Source organism: Mastigoproctus giganteus, chromosome 6, assembly GCF_048544385.1.
Source record: "Mastigoproctus giganteus isolate SK-2022 chromosome 6, ASM4854438v1, whole genome shotgun sequence".
NCBI lineage: Eukaryota > Metazoa > Arthropoda > Arachnida > Uropygi > Thelyphonidae > Mastigoproctus > Mastigoproctus giganteus.
The window spans coordinates 225715867-225734567 of NC_143580.1; the positions used below are offsets into that span (position 1 = coordinate 225715867).

Genomic DNA, 18701 nt, shown 5'->3' on the forward strand with positions numbered 1-18701 from the left:
ACACTATGCAAGTTAGTAAGGATTAATAACTAAAGATGAATATGTTTAAAATAAAAGTAATGATGAACAAGTATGCCACAGAAAGGGATGTGATCATTGAAGTAGCAGAAATTGAAAACGTGGATTCAGACACTTATCTTGGACGAGTCATTAGCTGTAATAATGAAAAATGGCAGGAAGTCAAGAGAAGAATAAATTTCGGATGGATAGCATTCAGGAAATAGTCACATGCTGAGGAGCAGTGTCCCAATTTTCCTGAACATAAAATAATGAACCAATGTATACTCCCCACCATGACTTATGGAAGTGAAACTTGGGCTCTCACCAAAAGAATGGAAGAGAAGCTGAATACTATCCAGTGAAGAATAGAAGAGAAGCTGAACACTAAACAGGGAAGAATGGAACGAATTATATTAGGAATCAGACTGTTGGATAAGAAGAGAAACACATGGATTAGGCGGCAAACTCAACTAAAGGACATTCTTATCAAAACTAAAGAACTGAAATGGACTTGGGCAGGAGACATAACTCGAAGACATAATGACAGATGGTCAAGGAAATAACAGAATGGTACCGAACAGGAGCTAAAAGAAAACCTGGAAACAACAACGGAGATGGACAGATGAAATTCAAGAGTTAGTGGGCAGTAAGTGTAGATGGCCACAGCACAAAACAGAAGGAACTGGAAAGTTGCTGGAGAGGCCTTCATTCTCCAGTGGATTGAGAATGGCTGATGATGATGATGATGATGATGATAAAGCAACGTTTTTTATACTGTGCACAAAAGTCGATTTCAGCAGTTCGTAACGCTGGAACTGATGTCTGACGTCTTGTGGCCCTAGTTTCCTCCTTTGATATTCTGTCCAAACCGAAGAAAGCTAAATGCAGGGATTCTTCCACTCTTTAGCATACCATACGTATAGTTTACCTTTAAAATCGTTGGAAATCTTATAACCGAAAGGTGCCGCTTCGGTGCAACCAGCTGACTGATATGCTTTTCGAAATGAATGGTGCAATTTAAATCCGATTTTTTAAAAAAGGAATGAAGATATATCTTTTTTGTAAATAGTATTGTTATTAATTAATATTTTTATTTTAATTTGTTACATATTTAATTTAAATTCTGTATAGATAGATCGCTGTCTTTGGCTACATTTAATAAGTTTAATAGCGCTGATCATGGCAGAAGGTAAGTTTGCTTCGCTTGGAATAATCCAATGAATTCATAAATATTAATACCATTTATGATAAGTATGTTGTGTCTCCTCATTTAAGATTGACTTCCCTTACCTATAAATGACACTGTCATTGGTATCGGGGGGTTTATCTAAAGGGCCGATGTATTCGTGATCTGAGTGTGTCATCGCTGAATACCATCGACGTATAAAATCCTCCCACAAGTGTTGAATTTAGACTCGTCTCACAGAGGGTATGTGAACCTAGAAGCCCACCAGTTTATATTTTATCATGATCAGTAGGCATTTTTTTCAACATGCCATTCAGAAAGAAATAATTTTTGGACTAATTGTTCATTTATTAAAATTGTGGGTAGACCGTGTTATCCGTAATTGTTGCTTTTCAAAATGGCTTCACTGATAATGCGAGGAAATGGTTGTGGCATAGTAATTATAATTTATTAAATGCAATTATCAGGTCATGAAAAATTGTAATAAAGCTGTTTAAAACCACTTTCATGGTAGATAACTTGTCAATAAAGACAACCATAAATAACGTTTTTAAATTGCTAATCTTTTTTGGGACCTGCCCCTTGTAACCCCAGGTGCTCACATCTAGTGAGTATATACTTGACACACCCAGGGTCCTGAGCTGGATATCATCATTCTTCTTTTTCTTGGTGATTCCTTTCTACTTCTCTGTTTCTCTCTCTCTCTCTTTTGGGGTAATTCGGAAAAAATTTTTTTTGGCTGGTGCAGCATAAGCTTCAAGCTTCCTTGTACCATATGGCTAATAATAATAATAAAAACCACAGTATATGACTAGTCAAGCATTTTTTAATGTATGTATTCATGAGTGTGTTCTTAATGATTTTTGTAGAGGAAGAGGAAATAAATGATCTTAGGCCATTGCAGACCCAGCTGGAAGTTTTGCAGCTTTTTTCCCTCCCCCCTTTTAAGTATATTACAATGAAGTGAAAATTTTATATATCAAAAAATATTTATGTAGAGGGTTAAGATCTTAACCCTTTAGCTGGTGTATTCATAAAATTTGCACGGACTGACATGTCTAGTTTCTCCATACTGTGGAAATATTTGAATAAAGGCAATCAGTAATTTAAAATTGGGCACTTAATGTTTTCATTATCTTGAAAATATATGAATATAAGAAGAAATGGCTGAACTCCAGATTATGGGTATATCTTGTCACCGTGTTGAGGGCATGAACAAATTCAAGTAAAAAAAGTGTGGTTTTTTTTAAAAGACTTTAATTTTTGGCTATTGGAAAAAAAAAAGTTAGTTTAGTTTGCACCAGTAATTTGGGACGGATTCAAGAAAAAGAAGCCACTTCCTCTGGAGGTGCAATATGGCCAAAGTAGCTCTTGCGCCAAAAAAACCCAACAACAACAACTTCCTCTGGAGTTTTACTGAAGAAATAATGTATAATTTTCTAATTAATTATTTAATTTATTTTTAATTAATTAATATTAAACTAGGATTAAAGATCATCACAACAGCTATTAGATATTTTTGTAAGAATATAAATGCATACTTGTAGAATGTTTTAAATGTATATAACCGAAATATCTAAAATGGTTTTAAATAGAATAAAAATTTTAAAATACAGTGAGCGTCAATAGGTTGAACTAATCAGGACCAGGGATAGTTCAAACTTCCGATTTGTTTGGATTTTCGAACTTTTCAAAAATAGTGTTCCGGAGACTAAAAAAAAAAGGTTTAATAAGTGTAGAAATAAAAACACTAAGTTGTACTACTTGTGTATTTTTATTCATAGGTAACAAAACGAAATGGAACTTTCAGCCACACTGACACAAATATATAGGCCTTTAACGAAAATAATTTTTTATTTTTTGCTACACCATTTTTGAACTTCGTTGCTTTGCTGCCAGATCTCTCACTCTTTTCATCAAGGGTAGTTGAGTTGGAAAGTGTTCAATTTTTTGTCAATTTTCATATATCATTTAATTTTATTAATTGGTAAGGTAATAAAAGTGTAAATTTGTGCTTTATCTTCATTTTTATAGCCTTTGGATAATATTTCTCTGATTTTTGCATGTTAGAATTGTCCTTTAATAGAATCAAAATTCAGTTTGCTAATGTGATCACAATAACTAGCGCTTACTGTAATTATTTTATGACACCAGCATAAAAAATAAATAAATGCTGGCTCGTTCAGATTATTGATGTTTCGAAATATTGATGTTCGAATTTTCAGTGCTCTACTGTATAAGTATTATAATAATTTATTCATTATACACTTTTGTTTTAAAAAAATTTAAAGAATATGAGAGCCAAATTTACTCTTGCCACTCTTCTGCACTTGATTATTTCACAATTGGGTGCATAAAATATGTGAATTGGATCAAAAATAAAAGCCAACAATAAATCTACAAATGAAATTGATAATCTTTTGTGCTGATGTAATTATAAAGGTTTACTGTATGATTTTTTTAGTATTGTGGACTATAACAATGGCTGCACGTATAATTGAGGTGCCAATGCATTTGGAAATTTTGTCGTATCAGTGGTCCATTAGTGACTGTTGTATTTTGTGTGGCAGGTTGTATTAATTGAACACTAGCACTTAAAAAATTGGCAAGAAGACTAAAAATTAAAATAGCAATTCGACTTACAAAAGACTTACTTACAAAATCTTTTAATCCGAATTACAGTATATAATCCATCTGACACACTTCAGACTGAAACAATGGTATCCAGGATATGAAATCCAAACCAGAAATAAATTGATGTTAGACATCTGCATCCTCCTAGAAGTAATCTTTCCTACCCGATTTTCTTTTTTATTTCAAACTTATAGCATTCTCAACAAATGCTTGAGACTATTGTTACATGAACTGGCACATAAGTGTATGCAGAACGCTTAATACTCAGATCTGATTTTTTACTGACATACTTCTCAAATTAAAACAAAATCAGGAATGCAAATCAAAAGTCAAAAAATATACTGAAGGAATATTAAAATTCATGTTTATGTCACTTTGATAGCCATTTTAATTTTCAGGATTTTTTTCGTTTGGATGGTTAAGTACATATAAACATTACCAAGTAAGCTGTTTGTTTTGTACCAAATATTATTCTTCTCAACAGTTAAGAAGACTAATATTTCAAAACAGTTTTAATTTCTCTAGATGCTCATTGCCATCAACATCAGAAGAAATTTCCACCTTATGAAAGTGTATAAAGATCTTTCAATGTTTAAGGAGATTTGCATTATCCCTATCTTCAAAATACCATCATATGGTAAAAATCCAAAATTTTCCAACAGTTAAATTTTTTTTTTTGTACTGATAGAAGAGCTTGGCACTGAAACTGTATGTAGGATATTTTAAATTAATTTTAACAATATTTGCTAAAGAAACACCCCTTTAAATACTTTAAACCACAGATATGCCTATTAAAGATTTTTATAAATTTTTTGTAAAATTTGTGATTAAATTTTATTATTTAGTGGTACTGAAAACTTTCTCTATGGATTTTATTTACTTCATCTGTTTGAATATATATGGTTTACGTACTGGCTGTTCGACACTCTCACTTTAGTTTTATTGATGACTTTGGTAATAACAAAGGAAACTAGACATCTGGGAAGAGATCCAATTGAAGTGTTTAAGGCTTTAAATGGGTCAAGTAAACCAGCTGCTGATGGCATATTCACTATCTTGGACAAGGGCATATAAATTAAAATTGGAAAGGGATGATTGCAGATAGATGCCAGGAAATTTGCTCTCAGCGAGAATGTAATTGACTGTGGGGAACAAACTTCCACTGGGTGTTGTGGAAGTAGTTAGTTTGAATAAATTTAAAGGAGGATTGGGACAAATTATTGAAACAAATGGACAGATGAAGTGGATTTTTATTATTATTATTATTTTTGTAATGGCTGATACAGTATAAATCATTACATCACTTAGCAAATACTAATATTAAAGAGACAGATTTTTTAAAATCTCCCATATAAGAGTTTATTCACAGTTATCAGTATTTCTGAAGATTTTTAAAAATCTTCAGAAATTCAAGCCACTTCAGGGAAATGGGCACACATGTCATTAAACTAACACATCAGTATGCCAATTTATAACGAAATCTGTTTTGGTTCCATTTGGTTTTTTGTTCCAGTTGTGTGTTTAATTTTTTGTATGACATTCAAATAGGCAGTGCAACCAAACTGGAATAGTGTTTCAAAATTCATTTTGAACCAATGTCCAAGGCTTTCAGTACATAATGGAAGCATCCTCTGACTCCAAAAGTAAAAAAAAAAAATATATATATATACAGGGTGTTTCAATTAAACGTTTCAGAACTTCTAAGAGGGGTAGGGTACATCCTGACAACTCGAAATCATATACCAATGGGCAGAATCGAAAATTCCGAGCTTTAGTGCAGGGAATCTTAATTTCGCACAAGAACGCCAAGTTAGTAGGATGGATGATTACACGAACGCAGAGTTAGCCGATATGCATTTGGCGTACGGGGCTGCAAATTGTAGTGGGCCAGCCGCACAGCGTTTGTACGCGGAACGATATCCGACGAGGCATATTCCCAGTCATAATTTCTTTGCAAGACTGCACCAGAGGTTAGCTGAGAGAGGTTCATTTGAAAGAGCTGACAGGGACAGGGTAAGAACAGTACGGACTCCAGCCCCGTCGAACAGAATGTGCTGCAGCATGTACAGGGGAATCCAAGAACGAGTACATGAAGTCTAGCAAACGCAGTCGGGGTTTCCCATTGCAGTGTCTGGAGGATTCTCCGAGAACAAGACATGCATCCGTTTCACGTGCAGCGTGTCCAGACACAGCAACCGGAGGATTATGCACCTCGTATTGCTTTCGCACAGTGGTACCTTGGAAAATGTGCTACAAATCCCCTTTTCCTACTGAAGTGTTGTTTTCCGATGAGGCATCCTTCACAAGGGAAGGAATTTTCAACACGCATAACGACCATATCTGGGCGGTCGAGAACCCGCATGCAATACGACGTCGTGCAGCACAGATTCAATTTTCGGTCAATGTATGGGCCGGTATTATGGGAGATCACCTCATCGGACCTTACCTGTTACCGTGTCGTCTAACCGGACCTATCTACTTGATCTTTCTGCAGCAAGTATTGCCACAACTTTTGAGAGATGAACAGATTTCTGCATCGACGCAACAGACAATGTGGTTCCAACACGATGGAGCCCCTGCCCATTATAGCGGAGATGTTCGTAACTACCTGGATGTCACATTTGGTCAACAGTGGATCGGACGTGGTGGTCCCGTGCGTTGGCCTGCTCGGTCACCCGACCTATCATGTCTTGATTTTTATTTCTGGGGTCATATGAAATCGCTAGTTTATGACACCCCTGTTGACAATGCTGAGGAGCTGGTTGCAAGAATCGCAGTAGCTGCCGAAGAAATTCGCCTGGAGTATTCCAGAATGTTCGGATGTCCATGCGTCGGAGATGTGAGGCGTGCATTGTAGCCCGTGGAAGAAACTTCAAACACTTACTTTAATCCATGTACCTTTTGCTTCTTTTCAATGTATTATTAAAATGATTTCTCACTTACGGTCTCTTTTCTTTATGGTGCTTCTGTGTACAACACCGCTTCAGGAAAGCATTTCCGACCCCACATTGCTATATGATTTCGAGTTGTCAGGATGTACCCTACCCCTCTTAGAAGTTCTGAAACGTTTAACTGAAACACCCTGTATATATATATATATATATATATATTAATTTCAGAGTTCCTTATGAAAAGATAATTGTTTTGACTTGACCATCATGTTTTTTGCATTAGATTCCAATGAACCCAATGCCAAGGTTAAAACTTGGAACAGCATCCATTGCAAATGACCAGAATAATAAACAGAAGGAACCATTCTGCTTCACAATAAATCACTCACACATTATTAACCCAATTCAAAAGATGTGTCAGAAGGCATACAGACACCCTGTGTACTGTCCAGATTTGTCATCATGTGAAATTTGTGTTTTTAATTCATTGAAAAAGGTTTAAAAGATGTCATTTCAATTTGGACACTGAAGTTTAAGCAGCTACTGAATGGTTTCACCAATGGGCAAAAAAAATTTTTGAAGAAGAAATGTAAAAATTAGTGAAGCAATTCCATGCATGTCTAATTACTAAAAGTGACGTTTAAAATTTTTTTAAAAAGCTTTAGACTTGTTTTGGTTGAACAGCCCCTGTATATAATGATATGAGCTGAATAATAGCAATATGAATGAGGAACAAATTGGTATATTTCTCTCAGTGGTTATGTATAACTAGGTAGTTAATAATATTATATGAATATGAAGTCAAATGGGTTTATGGGGAAACTCTTATATGCTATTAGAGCTATATAACATCATTGTGGTGCCTCCGTAGATAGGTGGGCAGGAGCAGCAATGCGTAGCACACGTTTCTTGATTAGACCGGGGTTCGAGCCCGTGCTCACCAAATACGGAGGATGCGGAAAGGTCAGGGAATGACCACCGCATATCCCCGGAGCAATATGGCTTTAGTTGCTAATGCTCCTAAAAACCAAATAACAAACAACACATAACATCATTGTATGTGAAGGGTAAATGCCCTGCTTCAATGAAGCATTATTTTATTTAGAGTAGTGCAATATTAAGCCAACTCATAGCGGAATGCCTCCACAATATGAAACTGATGGACTAAGTAGCAAACTTAATTTGCTCAGTGCTACATACAGAATGAAGCTATAAACTTCACATACAGTGATGTTATGTATATCTCTGGTAGCATAAGGCTTTTGCCATAAATCCATTTCACTTTATTTATTGCACCTTCTTGCATTTTGGGTATTTCTTATCATAGGTTATTCAGGTTTTCACTATGCCTACCTGTCCACTGATGACATCCTGAAAATGATGGAAATCTGGGTAGTGGCATACACTTTAAATAAAACAGCAATATACTTCTCTACAGGAGCAACATGTTTTATTTAGAACAGTGCAGTACCAAGGAAACTTGTGGCAGAGTACCACCACAATGTGAAATTGATGTACTAAGTAGCAAAGTTAGTTTGCTCAATGCTTTGCACAGAATGAGACTGCTCTTCATGTACAATGACAACATTATATTATTTATATCACCATAATTTCTATGACTACTGCTTGACATACTGCATTTATATCAATTTTAATGCATAAGTCTTTGGGTAACTTCTCTTATTATTTTCCTTCTGGGGCAGTGCACCCAGTCAATTTGGTAGGACATAAGCACTGGGAAAACAAAACTGAGAGTAGAAGTATGTTATACACCAAATGACTGTGATGAGTATGATGAACAACCATATAGACAAAAAGAGTGGCCAGTCAATGTTATAATGGGAGATTTTAACTTTTAAGATTTTCACTGGAATATGTGGTTTGGTCTCTCATAATAGCAGAACATTTGTAACTCTATTGGATGACTTTTCTACACTGTGAAATTATAGAAAAAGAGAAAACAATACTCTTGATCAGATCATCAGCAGTGACAGTTCATACATTAAGGATCTTCAGGTAATGAAACTGCTAGGTGGCAGTGATCATAATGATTAATGTGAGATTTACTTAAATATATAACTACTGTCTAGCATAAAGGGAAGGGATTTTGCTTTCGTAAAGGTGACTGCAGTGGTTGAGACAGTTTTTAAATTCTATTTGGTGAGACCAACTGATAATATTACCAATAGAAAATTCTAAATGGGAAGCATTTAGAAATTAATTGTAGAAGCTACTAGGCCTTTTATACCAAATAAGGGATGTTGTTCAAGGTTTAGACCTAAATGAATGACAGATGAACTGATGAGACTAGAGATGGAGAAGAAAAAACATGAGATGATTATAAATTATCAGTACACATAGAAACATACGGTAAGCACAAAGTAGTCTGCAGTCAAGTTCAAATTGGGTTAAGCAGGCTAAGGCAGATTATGAGAAGTCTTTGGCTGCAAGTGCAAAGAAAAATAGCGTAGAGTTCTTTCTTATGTTAACACTAGAAGGAAAGGAATTAACCGTATTGTCCACTAGATATGAATGGCATCATCGACTATTGATGATCTTTTTCTGGTTGCTCACAAACTGAATAAATATTTTGCATCTACATTCATGGATTAGGGATTTATATACTAAAAGTATATAAATTTATAACTGGGAGCCAAATGATTTTGTGATAGCCAAGAGGAAAGTGGAAGAGAAGTTGTTGAGGCTGAAAGTAAATAAGGCACCTGGGCTGATGGAAGCTCTCTTTATGTTAGTCATATTTATGAGAGCAACTGTGAATTCAGTGCGGCTCCCTACAGATTGGAGATATGCAAATGTTTTCTCCATTCATAAAGGAGATCAAAGGTAGAAGTAAGTAATTATAGACGTGCTTGATTTCTATTCCAGGAAAAATAATGCATTCAGTGATCAAAGAAGTAATGCAGAATCATTTTGACAGGAATGCAGTTATATAGCAATCACAGAATAGATTCATTAAGGAAAGATCTTTGTCTGACCAATCTTATTGGCTACTATGATATAATAAAAAGGGAACTGGATGCACAGAATAATTTTGACATCATATAAATTTTGACATTATATACTTAGATTTCATCAGAGCTTTTGATATTGTTCCAGATTTGAATTTGTATCAATGTTTATCGTCCTGTAGGATTTCACATTATTGTTATTATGTTTATTGATCTGATCTCAGATACACTGTTAATGGTTACCTGTTGTGTATCTTTTTATTAATAAAATAAAAATAAAATAAAATAAAAGATGAAAGACTGCTATACAAATTGAAGCAGTGTAGCATGGGGGGCAAGTTACGGCTATGGATAAAGGGATGATTGAGTGGCAGAAGGCAGGGAGTGGTTATTAATGGGCACTGCTCTACTTGAACTAATGTTATTAGTGGAGTCCCTCAGGGCTCATTGCTGGGCCCTTACTGTTTACAATATTTATTGATGAAGAAATACTAAGTTTATTGTCTAAGTTTGAAGATGATACAAAGTTCAGCAGGGTGATTAATAAGCACAGTCAAGGCATACTGCTGCAGCAAGAGCTAGAAAAATTAGTATTACTATTAGCAATGGCCATGGTGCCTCCGTGGGCAGGAGCAGTAGGGCGTAACACACACTTCTTGATTAGACTGGGGTTCGAGCCCGTGACCACCAAATACTGAGGATGCGGAAAGTCAGGGAATGACAACAGCATATCCCCAGCTCAGATAAAGGGTGAGGGTTGGCGTCAGGAAGGGCAACCCTCATCCTTTCATGCCAAAACAATAAAAATGCTGACCCCATATATATATATATATATATATTTGTAATGGTAAAAAGGGGAGGACAAAAAAAAAAAAAATTAGCAATGGCCATATGGTGCAAGGAGGCCTATGGCTTATGCTGCACCTGCCAAAAAAAAATAATAATAATATTAAAATAAAAAATAAAATAACAAAAAATAAATAGAATAAAATAATAATAATAAGAAGAAAAAATAACAATAATAAAAATAATAAGAAGAAAATTAAAAATAATAATAAAAGAAAAGGAAATGGACAACCTATGAGTTTCCCTCCTCCTGTGGGTAACCCAGCTGACCTTTGAACTGTCAGCCTCTACCACCCACATAGGTAACTTATTCCAGTAATTTATAACTTGCTGGCTAAAATAAAATTTCCTACAATCCAGTCTGAACATCTCCCCCCATAACATGAAATTATGGCCCCTAGTTCTAGAATCATTTATAACTGTGAAACTTTCATCCTCATTTATTTTACTTATGCCTCATAGTGTCTTGAACACCTCTGTCAAGTCTCCTCTAAGGTGCCTGGTTTCCAAGCTGCACAACCCACATATTCAAAATCTTCACAAGATTAGTCAAGGACATAAAAGGCCCCTAACAAATATGACTTCAGTTCGGCCAGTTGCAATATCTGGAAACTATACATCTGTGAGGAGACCTAACTGAGATGTTTAAGATCTTAAATGGATTGAGTAAATTGATTGCAGATGGCATCCTAGCTCTTGCTCAGATAACACACACAAGGGGCATGCATTTAAATTGAAAAAATGATGGCTGTGGGATAGATATATGAAATTTTGTTTTCAGCCAGAGATTTTTGGAACCAACTTCAATCTGGTGTTGTGGAAGTGGATACTTTGAATAAATTTACAGAATTGAACAAATTATTAGAGGGAATGGACAAATATGAGGTGTGTAATGAGGTTTTTTTTTTTTTGGCTGATGCTATATATTGTTTCCTTGCATCATTTTCTGCAACTGATACTAAATACTAATACTAAAACTTTTCAGAAGATGCAGATGTATTAACTGGAATAGAAATCTTCATCAGATTTACCTTTTCATATAATTTTGATATATCAAAAAATCTCTGCGAAAAATATTATAAAATAATGAAAAATAGGGCTAGGCTAGAAGCCAAAAATGGAAGTGCAGTTAATTACACTGGAGCAGAAAGTAAGTTCATTAATTTATAGCCTTTTTAGCATGCAAGTCCAGAGATGCACATTGCATAAATTTTTCTCCATGTAACTTTCCACATTCTCAGACCTAGTGAACTCTCTTATACTGCTTTTAGATAGCATAAACCCTGATCTCAGTAATGAATACATTAAACTACAGAGGTTGATTCATAAGTACTGAATGTTGAGGAGCAGCTTTGGAATGTTCACCACCAGAGAAACTTAAGAAATTCTTAATTCATTATTCCTCAAAAACTGTAGCATATAACTCACCTAAAAGACGTTCTGTCCTTTTAAGTGCTAACAGGTATTTCTGTGAAGAACATCTTAGATGTGGACTACAGAACTTGGGGACTAGACACTTCATGGGTGACTTGATATAGGTATTGAAGACCTTTAAAGGGATAAGTAAAAATAATAAATGAGGGAAATATTTTCGTGTTGGCAGGTGGTGAAATAAGAATTCAGGGACACGTATCAAATTATAGGAAGCAGTATAAGAGTAGATCTCATGAAATTCACCTTCAGGCAGTGTATTGCTGATCACTGGAATAAGTTGTCTCCTGAGGTAGGGAGTCCAATTTCAAAGCCAAATTGAGTTGTTCCTTTTTAGAAATAGACAATTTGTGATTAAATGAAGGCTTTTCTTTTTAGCTGATGCAGAATAAATTCACTTCCTTGCATTATTTGGCTTGATTAATACTAATTCAGAAATAAAAAATATGTATTCTATCATCAGAAACATTCAGAGCAAAAAAAAAAAAAAAAAAAAGGGAAAAAACAAACTTGAATGAAGTTGGTGAGCAAGCTGAGAGTCAATATGTATGTGAAAATGTATTACCGCATTGTGAAATGATTATTTTTTTTTTTTTTTTTGTCCTCACCTTTTCCCATTATATATATATATGGGGTCAGCGTTTTTATTGTTTTGGCATGAAATTTTTACTCTGGATACCCTTCCTGACGCCAACCCTCACCGTTTATCCGGGCTGGGGATATGCGGTGGTCATTCCCTGACCTTCTGCATCCTCCGTATTTGGTGGTCACGGGCTCGAATCCCGGTCTAATCAAGAAGTGTTTGCTGCTACACGCTGCTGCTCCTGGCTACGGAGGCGCCTGTCCTTGTGAAATGATTACTGTTACATTTATTATTTGGTACAATTAAGGAAATGTTGATTTAAATATAAATTATTGAAAATACTAATCAATTTTTTTCAGAAATAATTATTACATTAATTGATTACATAAATAATTACAATTGATTATTAGGTATAATTATTTCTGAAGGTTAGTTTATATATATTTAATGTGTCAGACTTGTTTAATTAAATTCAGTATTTTTAGGGGTTTTTTAGGTGCTTTGCTTTTGTTTGTATATACAGTCAACTTTTAGTTTAGACATGAGCATTAAATGAGAGATGATGGATAATGTTGCAAAACATATGTAAATTAGGGGAAGTTTTTTTACATAAAAAAAAAGTCAATGACATACTTAAAATAATATTAAACATTGTTTTATTTATAATTGTCATCATTTATTACTTGGTGATATCAGACATTTCTTAATTCATAAAAAATATACATTTACATTTGATAACATTATACAGACTTAATTAGAAAAAAGTGACTTGCTTTAATCTTTCCCTTTTTTTATTTTTTGTTTCAATTAAGCTAGCACAATAACTGTGCTCATATATAATTGAAAGTTGATTATTTTAATTTCGTGGACATTTTTTATATTAAATATTTTTCTCTTTAATTAGTTAAATTTTGTAAACTGAATATATAAAAGTTAATTATTCTTGATTAATAGATTAGTCAAGAGAGAGAAAGATTAATGACATTATTGATTCCTTATTTATATATTCTTAATTTAGCTTGTGGATGTTTTTGATGATAGAGATACTTAATTTTTCTAAGTAGAGGGTTCCAGAAATACATTGACATTTCCAAAAAGCTTCAGTGTCATTTTAACTGAATCCACTTAGTTTTTAATTACATTCCTAATTAATGACCTCTCCATATTATGAATAACGATCAAGTGCTGCTAATGGGAAAAAATCACCTGAAAATCTCTTTTTTAGCACATTGCTAGAGAATTTGAAATGAGTGACATTAAAATATAATTTTTTGTTTTACATAAGTATATATTGTAAAACATTTTCTAACTGTGTAACAGATTGCTTCTTTCTTTCATTTAGGTAACAGCAAGAAGGATGATACAAAGTCATCTCCATCAGTTAGTGATGATGAAGTAAGTAACATTTGAAATGACATTTCATTAAATATGCTACTACTGATTACTACTAGTCAAATTTTCCTGTAGTCCTACAGTTTATTATAATTATTCTCATATGGAACTGTTTTACAGGATAGAAAACATAGATAGAAATAAACCTCTCCCTCCAAATAGCTAAATAAGCTCGCTTTCTTGCATCATATGCCTCTACTAGTGTGGCATTGGAGGTTTCCCAGTGTGGCATTGGAGGCAAATTGCTGCTATGGATAAAGGGATGGTTGAGTGGGAGAAGACAGAGAGTGGTAATCAATGGACACTGCTCATCGTGGACTAATGTTATTAGTGGAGTCCTTCAGGGTTCAGTATTGGGCCCATTGTTGTTTTCTGTATTTATAAATGATATTTATGATGCTATATCAAGCTTAATGTCCAAGTTTGCAGACGATACGAAGGTTGGCAGGGTTGTTAAGGACACTAATGACAGTACACTGCTGCAACATGATCTAAAAAAGTTGAGCAGATGGGTTGAGAGGTGGCAATTGAAGTTTAACATTGACAAATGTAAAGTACTACATATGGGAAGCAGCAACCCCAGAGTGACACATCAACTTTGTGGTACTGCACTCACAGTGGTAGAGAACGGAAAGGACTTGGGGTAATTGTGCAGGCAGATATGAAGTTTTCTGAGCAGTGCAGACGGTCTGCAAGAGTAGCTCATAGTGTCTTGTCAATGATATACAGGAATTTTTCTAGCAGGGATAAGGAGGTGATTATCCCCTTATATAAGGCAATGGTCAGGCCACACCTTGAGTACTGTATACAGGTCTGGAGCCCTCAATTTAAGAAGGATGTAGAGCTGTTGGAACGAGTATAGAGAAGGGCAACAAGATTAGTGAATGGAACAAAAGGTTGCTCTTATGAAGAAAGGCTTAAATTTTGCAAATTAAGTGTCTGGAGACTAGGCACCTGCGAGGTGATCTGATTGAGGTATATAACACCTTGAATGATTTGAGCATGCTCAATGCTGATGGAATTCTTCCTCTTGCTCAGAATAATCATTTGAGAGGGCATAAATTCAAATTGAGGAAAGACAGATGTAGAATAGATGTGCGGAAGTTTGCCTTTAGCCAGTGGGTAGTTGGTTGGTGGAACAGACTTCCATCCTTTGTTGTGGAAGCTGATAGCCTAAATAAATTTAAGGCTGAGCTGGACAGGTATTCGAACGAATGGAGAGGTGAAATGGGAACGTGTTTTTTTTTTTTTGGCTGATGCTGCATAAGCTTGCTTTCTTGCATCATATGCCTCTACTAATGCTAAAAAAAATTGTAACTGTCAGTCTACAGTTTGTAAAGTTTTTCCACAACTCATTTTTAAAGAAATATATAAGAAGGAAACAACCTTTTTTTTTCTCTGAAAATTGCAATCTAAAATGTTTTGTTTTCTTCATTATCAGCTCACACACACGCACACGCAACAGTACTGGTGTACTATAGATTTAAATGCCTTTCATGTTTGTGATCATAAAAAATAGCAGGTTATTCTAATATCTGAAGGTGTAAGTTTCAGTTTCTTTTTGGCATTGTTAATGGCCTGAGAGAAAAAAAACTTGAACCCTCCAACCTGTTATTGAAGCTTTCGATGGTTTGCGCAAGCTCAATGCTGATGGGATTCTTCCTCTTGCTCAGATTACACACTTGAGGGAGCATAAATTTAAATTGAGGAAAAGAAGTTGCAGTAGTTTACAGTACTTTAGTTGCAGTACTTTACATTTGTCAATGTTAAACTTCAGTTGCCACCTCTCAGCCCATCTGCTCAACTTTTCTAGATCCAGTTGCAGCAGCGTACTGTCATTAGTATCATTAACAACCCTGCCAGCCTTCATATTGTCTGTAAACTTGGACATTAAGCCTGATATACCATCATCAATAATAAATACAGAAAACAACAATGGACCCAACACTGAACCCTGAAGGACTCCACTAATAACATTAGTCCATGATGAGCAGTGTTCATTGATTACCGCTCTCTGTCTTCTCCCACTCAACCATCCCTTTATCCATAGCAGCGATTTTCCTCCAGTGCCACACTGCTTTGTGCAGCAGTCTTCCATGTGCAACAGTATCAAAGCCTTTCTAAGATCCCAATATATGATATCAAAGTTATTCCCTGCATCCAGTTCCTTTGTGACCACATCATAGTATCCAATCAAATTGGTCAGACAAGACTTCCCCTTAACAAAACCATGCTGTGTCCGAGCTATAACTGAAGTTTTGCCTAGATGATCCTGCAGTGCTTCTTTAACCAGTGCCTCCATTATCCCTGGAGCAGAAGTTAAACTAACAGGTCTGTAATTACTTGTGTGGCCCTTTGATCCTCCTTTGTGAATTGGGGTCACATTTGCACATCTCCAGTCCATCCCCTGAATTTAAGGAAGTGCTCATAATTATGGCTAATGGTTTGCTTACTTCCTTTGTTGCCTCCTTTAATATAAATGGATAGATCCCATGTACCCCAGGTGCCTCTCTTATGTTTGTCTTCAACAATTTCTCCTCCACTTTGCTGTCAGTTATTACAAAATCATCTAGTTCACTTTTAGATGTTTTTAGATGTTTTTTAGATGTTAATTCACCTCTGGCATTCTCCTCATGTGTGAATGTAGATGTGAAATACTCATTTAGTTTGTTCGCTACCTGAGCATGATCATCAACAGTTGAACCATTGATATCCAGTGGACCAATCTGATTCATCCCCTTCCTTCTAGAGTTTACATAAGAAAAGAACTCTTTGCTGTTTTTCTTTGCATCCTTTGACAAAGATTTCTCGTAATCTGCCTTTGCCTGCCGAACCTCCTTTGTGACTTGGTTACAGACCACCTTATATCTATAATAGGCTTCTGTGTCACCTGTTAATTTATATATATCCCATGCATTTTTCTTCTCTGCCACATGTTTCATTAGTTCATCTGACATCCATTTAGGCTTAAACCTTGAACAATATTTCTTAATTGGCATGAAAAGCTTAGTGGCTTCCAAGATTAATTCTTTGAATGCTTCCCATTTTTAATTTGCTGTTGGTAACATCATCAGTTTGTCCCACCGTATAGAATTTAAATACTGTCTCAGACCACATTAGTCATCTTTATGAAAGCAAAAACTCTTCCCTTTACTCCTGATGGTAGTTACCTCTTTGATTAAATCCCACTTCAGCCCACTGTGATCACTGCCACCTAGTGGTTCCTTTATCTGCAGATTCTTAATGTTTGAAGAATCACTACTGATAATCAGATCAAGAGTATTACTCCCTCTAATTGCCTCCCAAACATGCTGCTGTAGAAAACAATCATCCAATAAATCCAGCAAAAGCCTTGCTAGTGTGTGAGTGACCAACCTACAAATTCCAGTCAATATCTGGAAAATTAAAATCCCCCATTATAAGACACTCTGATTTACTGACCCACTCTATTTCTTTGTATAGCTGTGTATTATACTCATCAGAGTCATTAGGCCGGCCTATAACATACTGCTATTCTCAATTTTGCTTTCCCAGTGCTTATGTCACACCAACTGACTTGACACTGCACTGTCCAGCCATGTTGACTGGCTGTACTTCCTTGGATTTTATGTGTTTCTTAACTAATAGCATAACCCCTCCTCCCTTCCTATACACATTGTACTCCCAAATTCCAGTTCTGCATTCCTTATATCTGTGTGACACCATGTCTGTGATATCCCAACGATATCTGCCTTTTATGTTTTGACCAACATATAGGAGAGTAGGAGACCGGCAGAATTACTTAACAAGTACAGGTCACTGTTGAACAAAAGCCGAGAATTAGGGTTGAATTTGAAAGTGTCTGCAATTCTGCCCAGACACGATAGGAGGGAGTATATGATGAGAGCCTTTTCGATCAATTCGGCCCTGGAAAGATTGTGCAAGGCTCAAGGGGTAGAATTTTTTTCAGCCTGGACTGTACTTGTTAACAGGAGCGATTGCTTCTACAGGGATGGGATACACTTAAATAGAAAGGGTGCAAGAATATTTGCTGATGCTATCGAGGCAGTGTTAGGTGGGTCGGAAAACTGCTAGCTTGTGGGGAGACAAAGACCAATGGACTGACAGTAGCCACTGGCAGAGGTGAAAGAGATTCTTGCACTGCTTCTATTAGAATGAGCAGAAGCCTGAAAAACAAGATGCATGATATTTCAGAGACTGCTGGGAGCCATTGCGGTACAAGTAAACACATGGGTTGTGTTAGGGTAGCTAAGAATAGAAACAGGTGCAGGTATACTTGCGTGTACACCAATGCTAGGAGTTTAGTAAATAAATTTGATGAATTTGAGGTATTGCTCAAAACATCAAAGGCAGATATTGTTGGGATATCAGAGACGTGTTGTCACACAGATATAAGGGATGCAGAACTGGAATTTGGGGAGTACAACGTCTACAGAAAGGATAGACAGGATAGGAAGGGGGGAGGGGTTATGCTATTAGTTAAGAAACACATAAAAACCAAGGAAGTGAAGCCAGTCGACATCGCTGGACAGTGCAGTGTGGAGTCAGTTTGGTGTGACATAAGCATTGGGAGATCAAAATTGAGAGTAGGAGTGTGCTATAGGCCTAATGACTCTGATGAGTATAATAAGAAACTGTACAGGGAAATAGAGTGGGCCAGTAAATCAGAGAGTCTTATAATGGGAGATTTTAATTTCCCAGATATTGACTGGAATTTGGGGGCTGGTCACTCACACACTAGCAGGGCTTTTGTGGATTTATTGGATGAT

The 18701-nt window shown here is 35.7% G+C and overlaps 1 protein-coding gene across 1 annotated transcript in view; it reads left to right on the plus strand.

Annotated features, from left to right (window-relative positions):
• Window positions 1-1076: 1076 nt before the first annotated feature.
• The window catches only part of Sirt2 (NAD-dependent protein deacylase sirtuin-2), a 67830-nt gene continuing 50205 nt past the window's right edge, over window positions 1077-18701 (plus strand). The window contains exons 1-2 of the mRNA XM_090375729.1: window positions 1077-1189; window positions 13883-13935. Of these exons, the coding sequence (XP_090231855.1) occupies window positions 1180-1189; window positions 13883-13935 (63 nt within the window). The 5' untranslated portion in view covers window positions 1077-1179. The remainder of the gene's footprint in view (window positions 1190-13882; window positions 13936-18701) is intronic.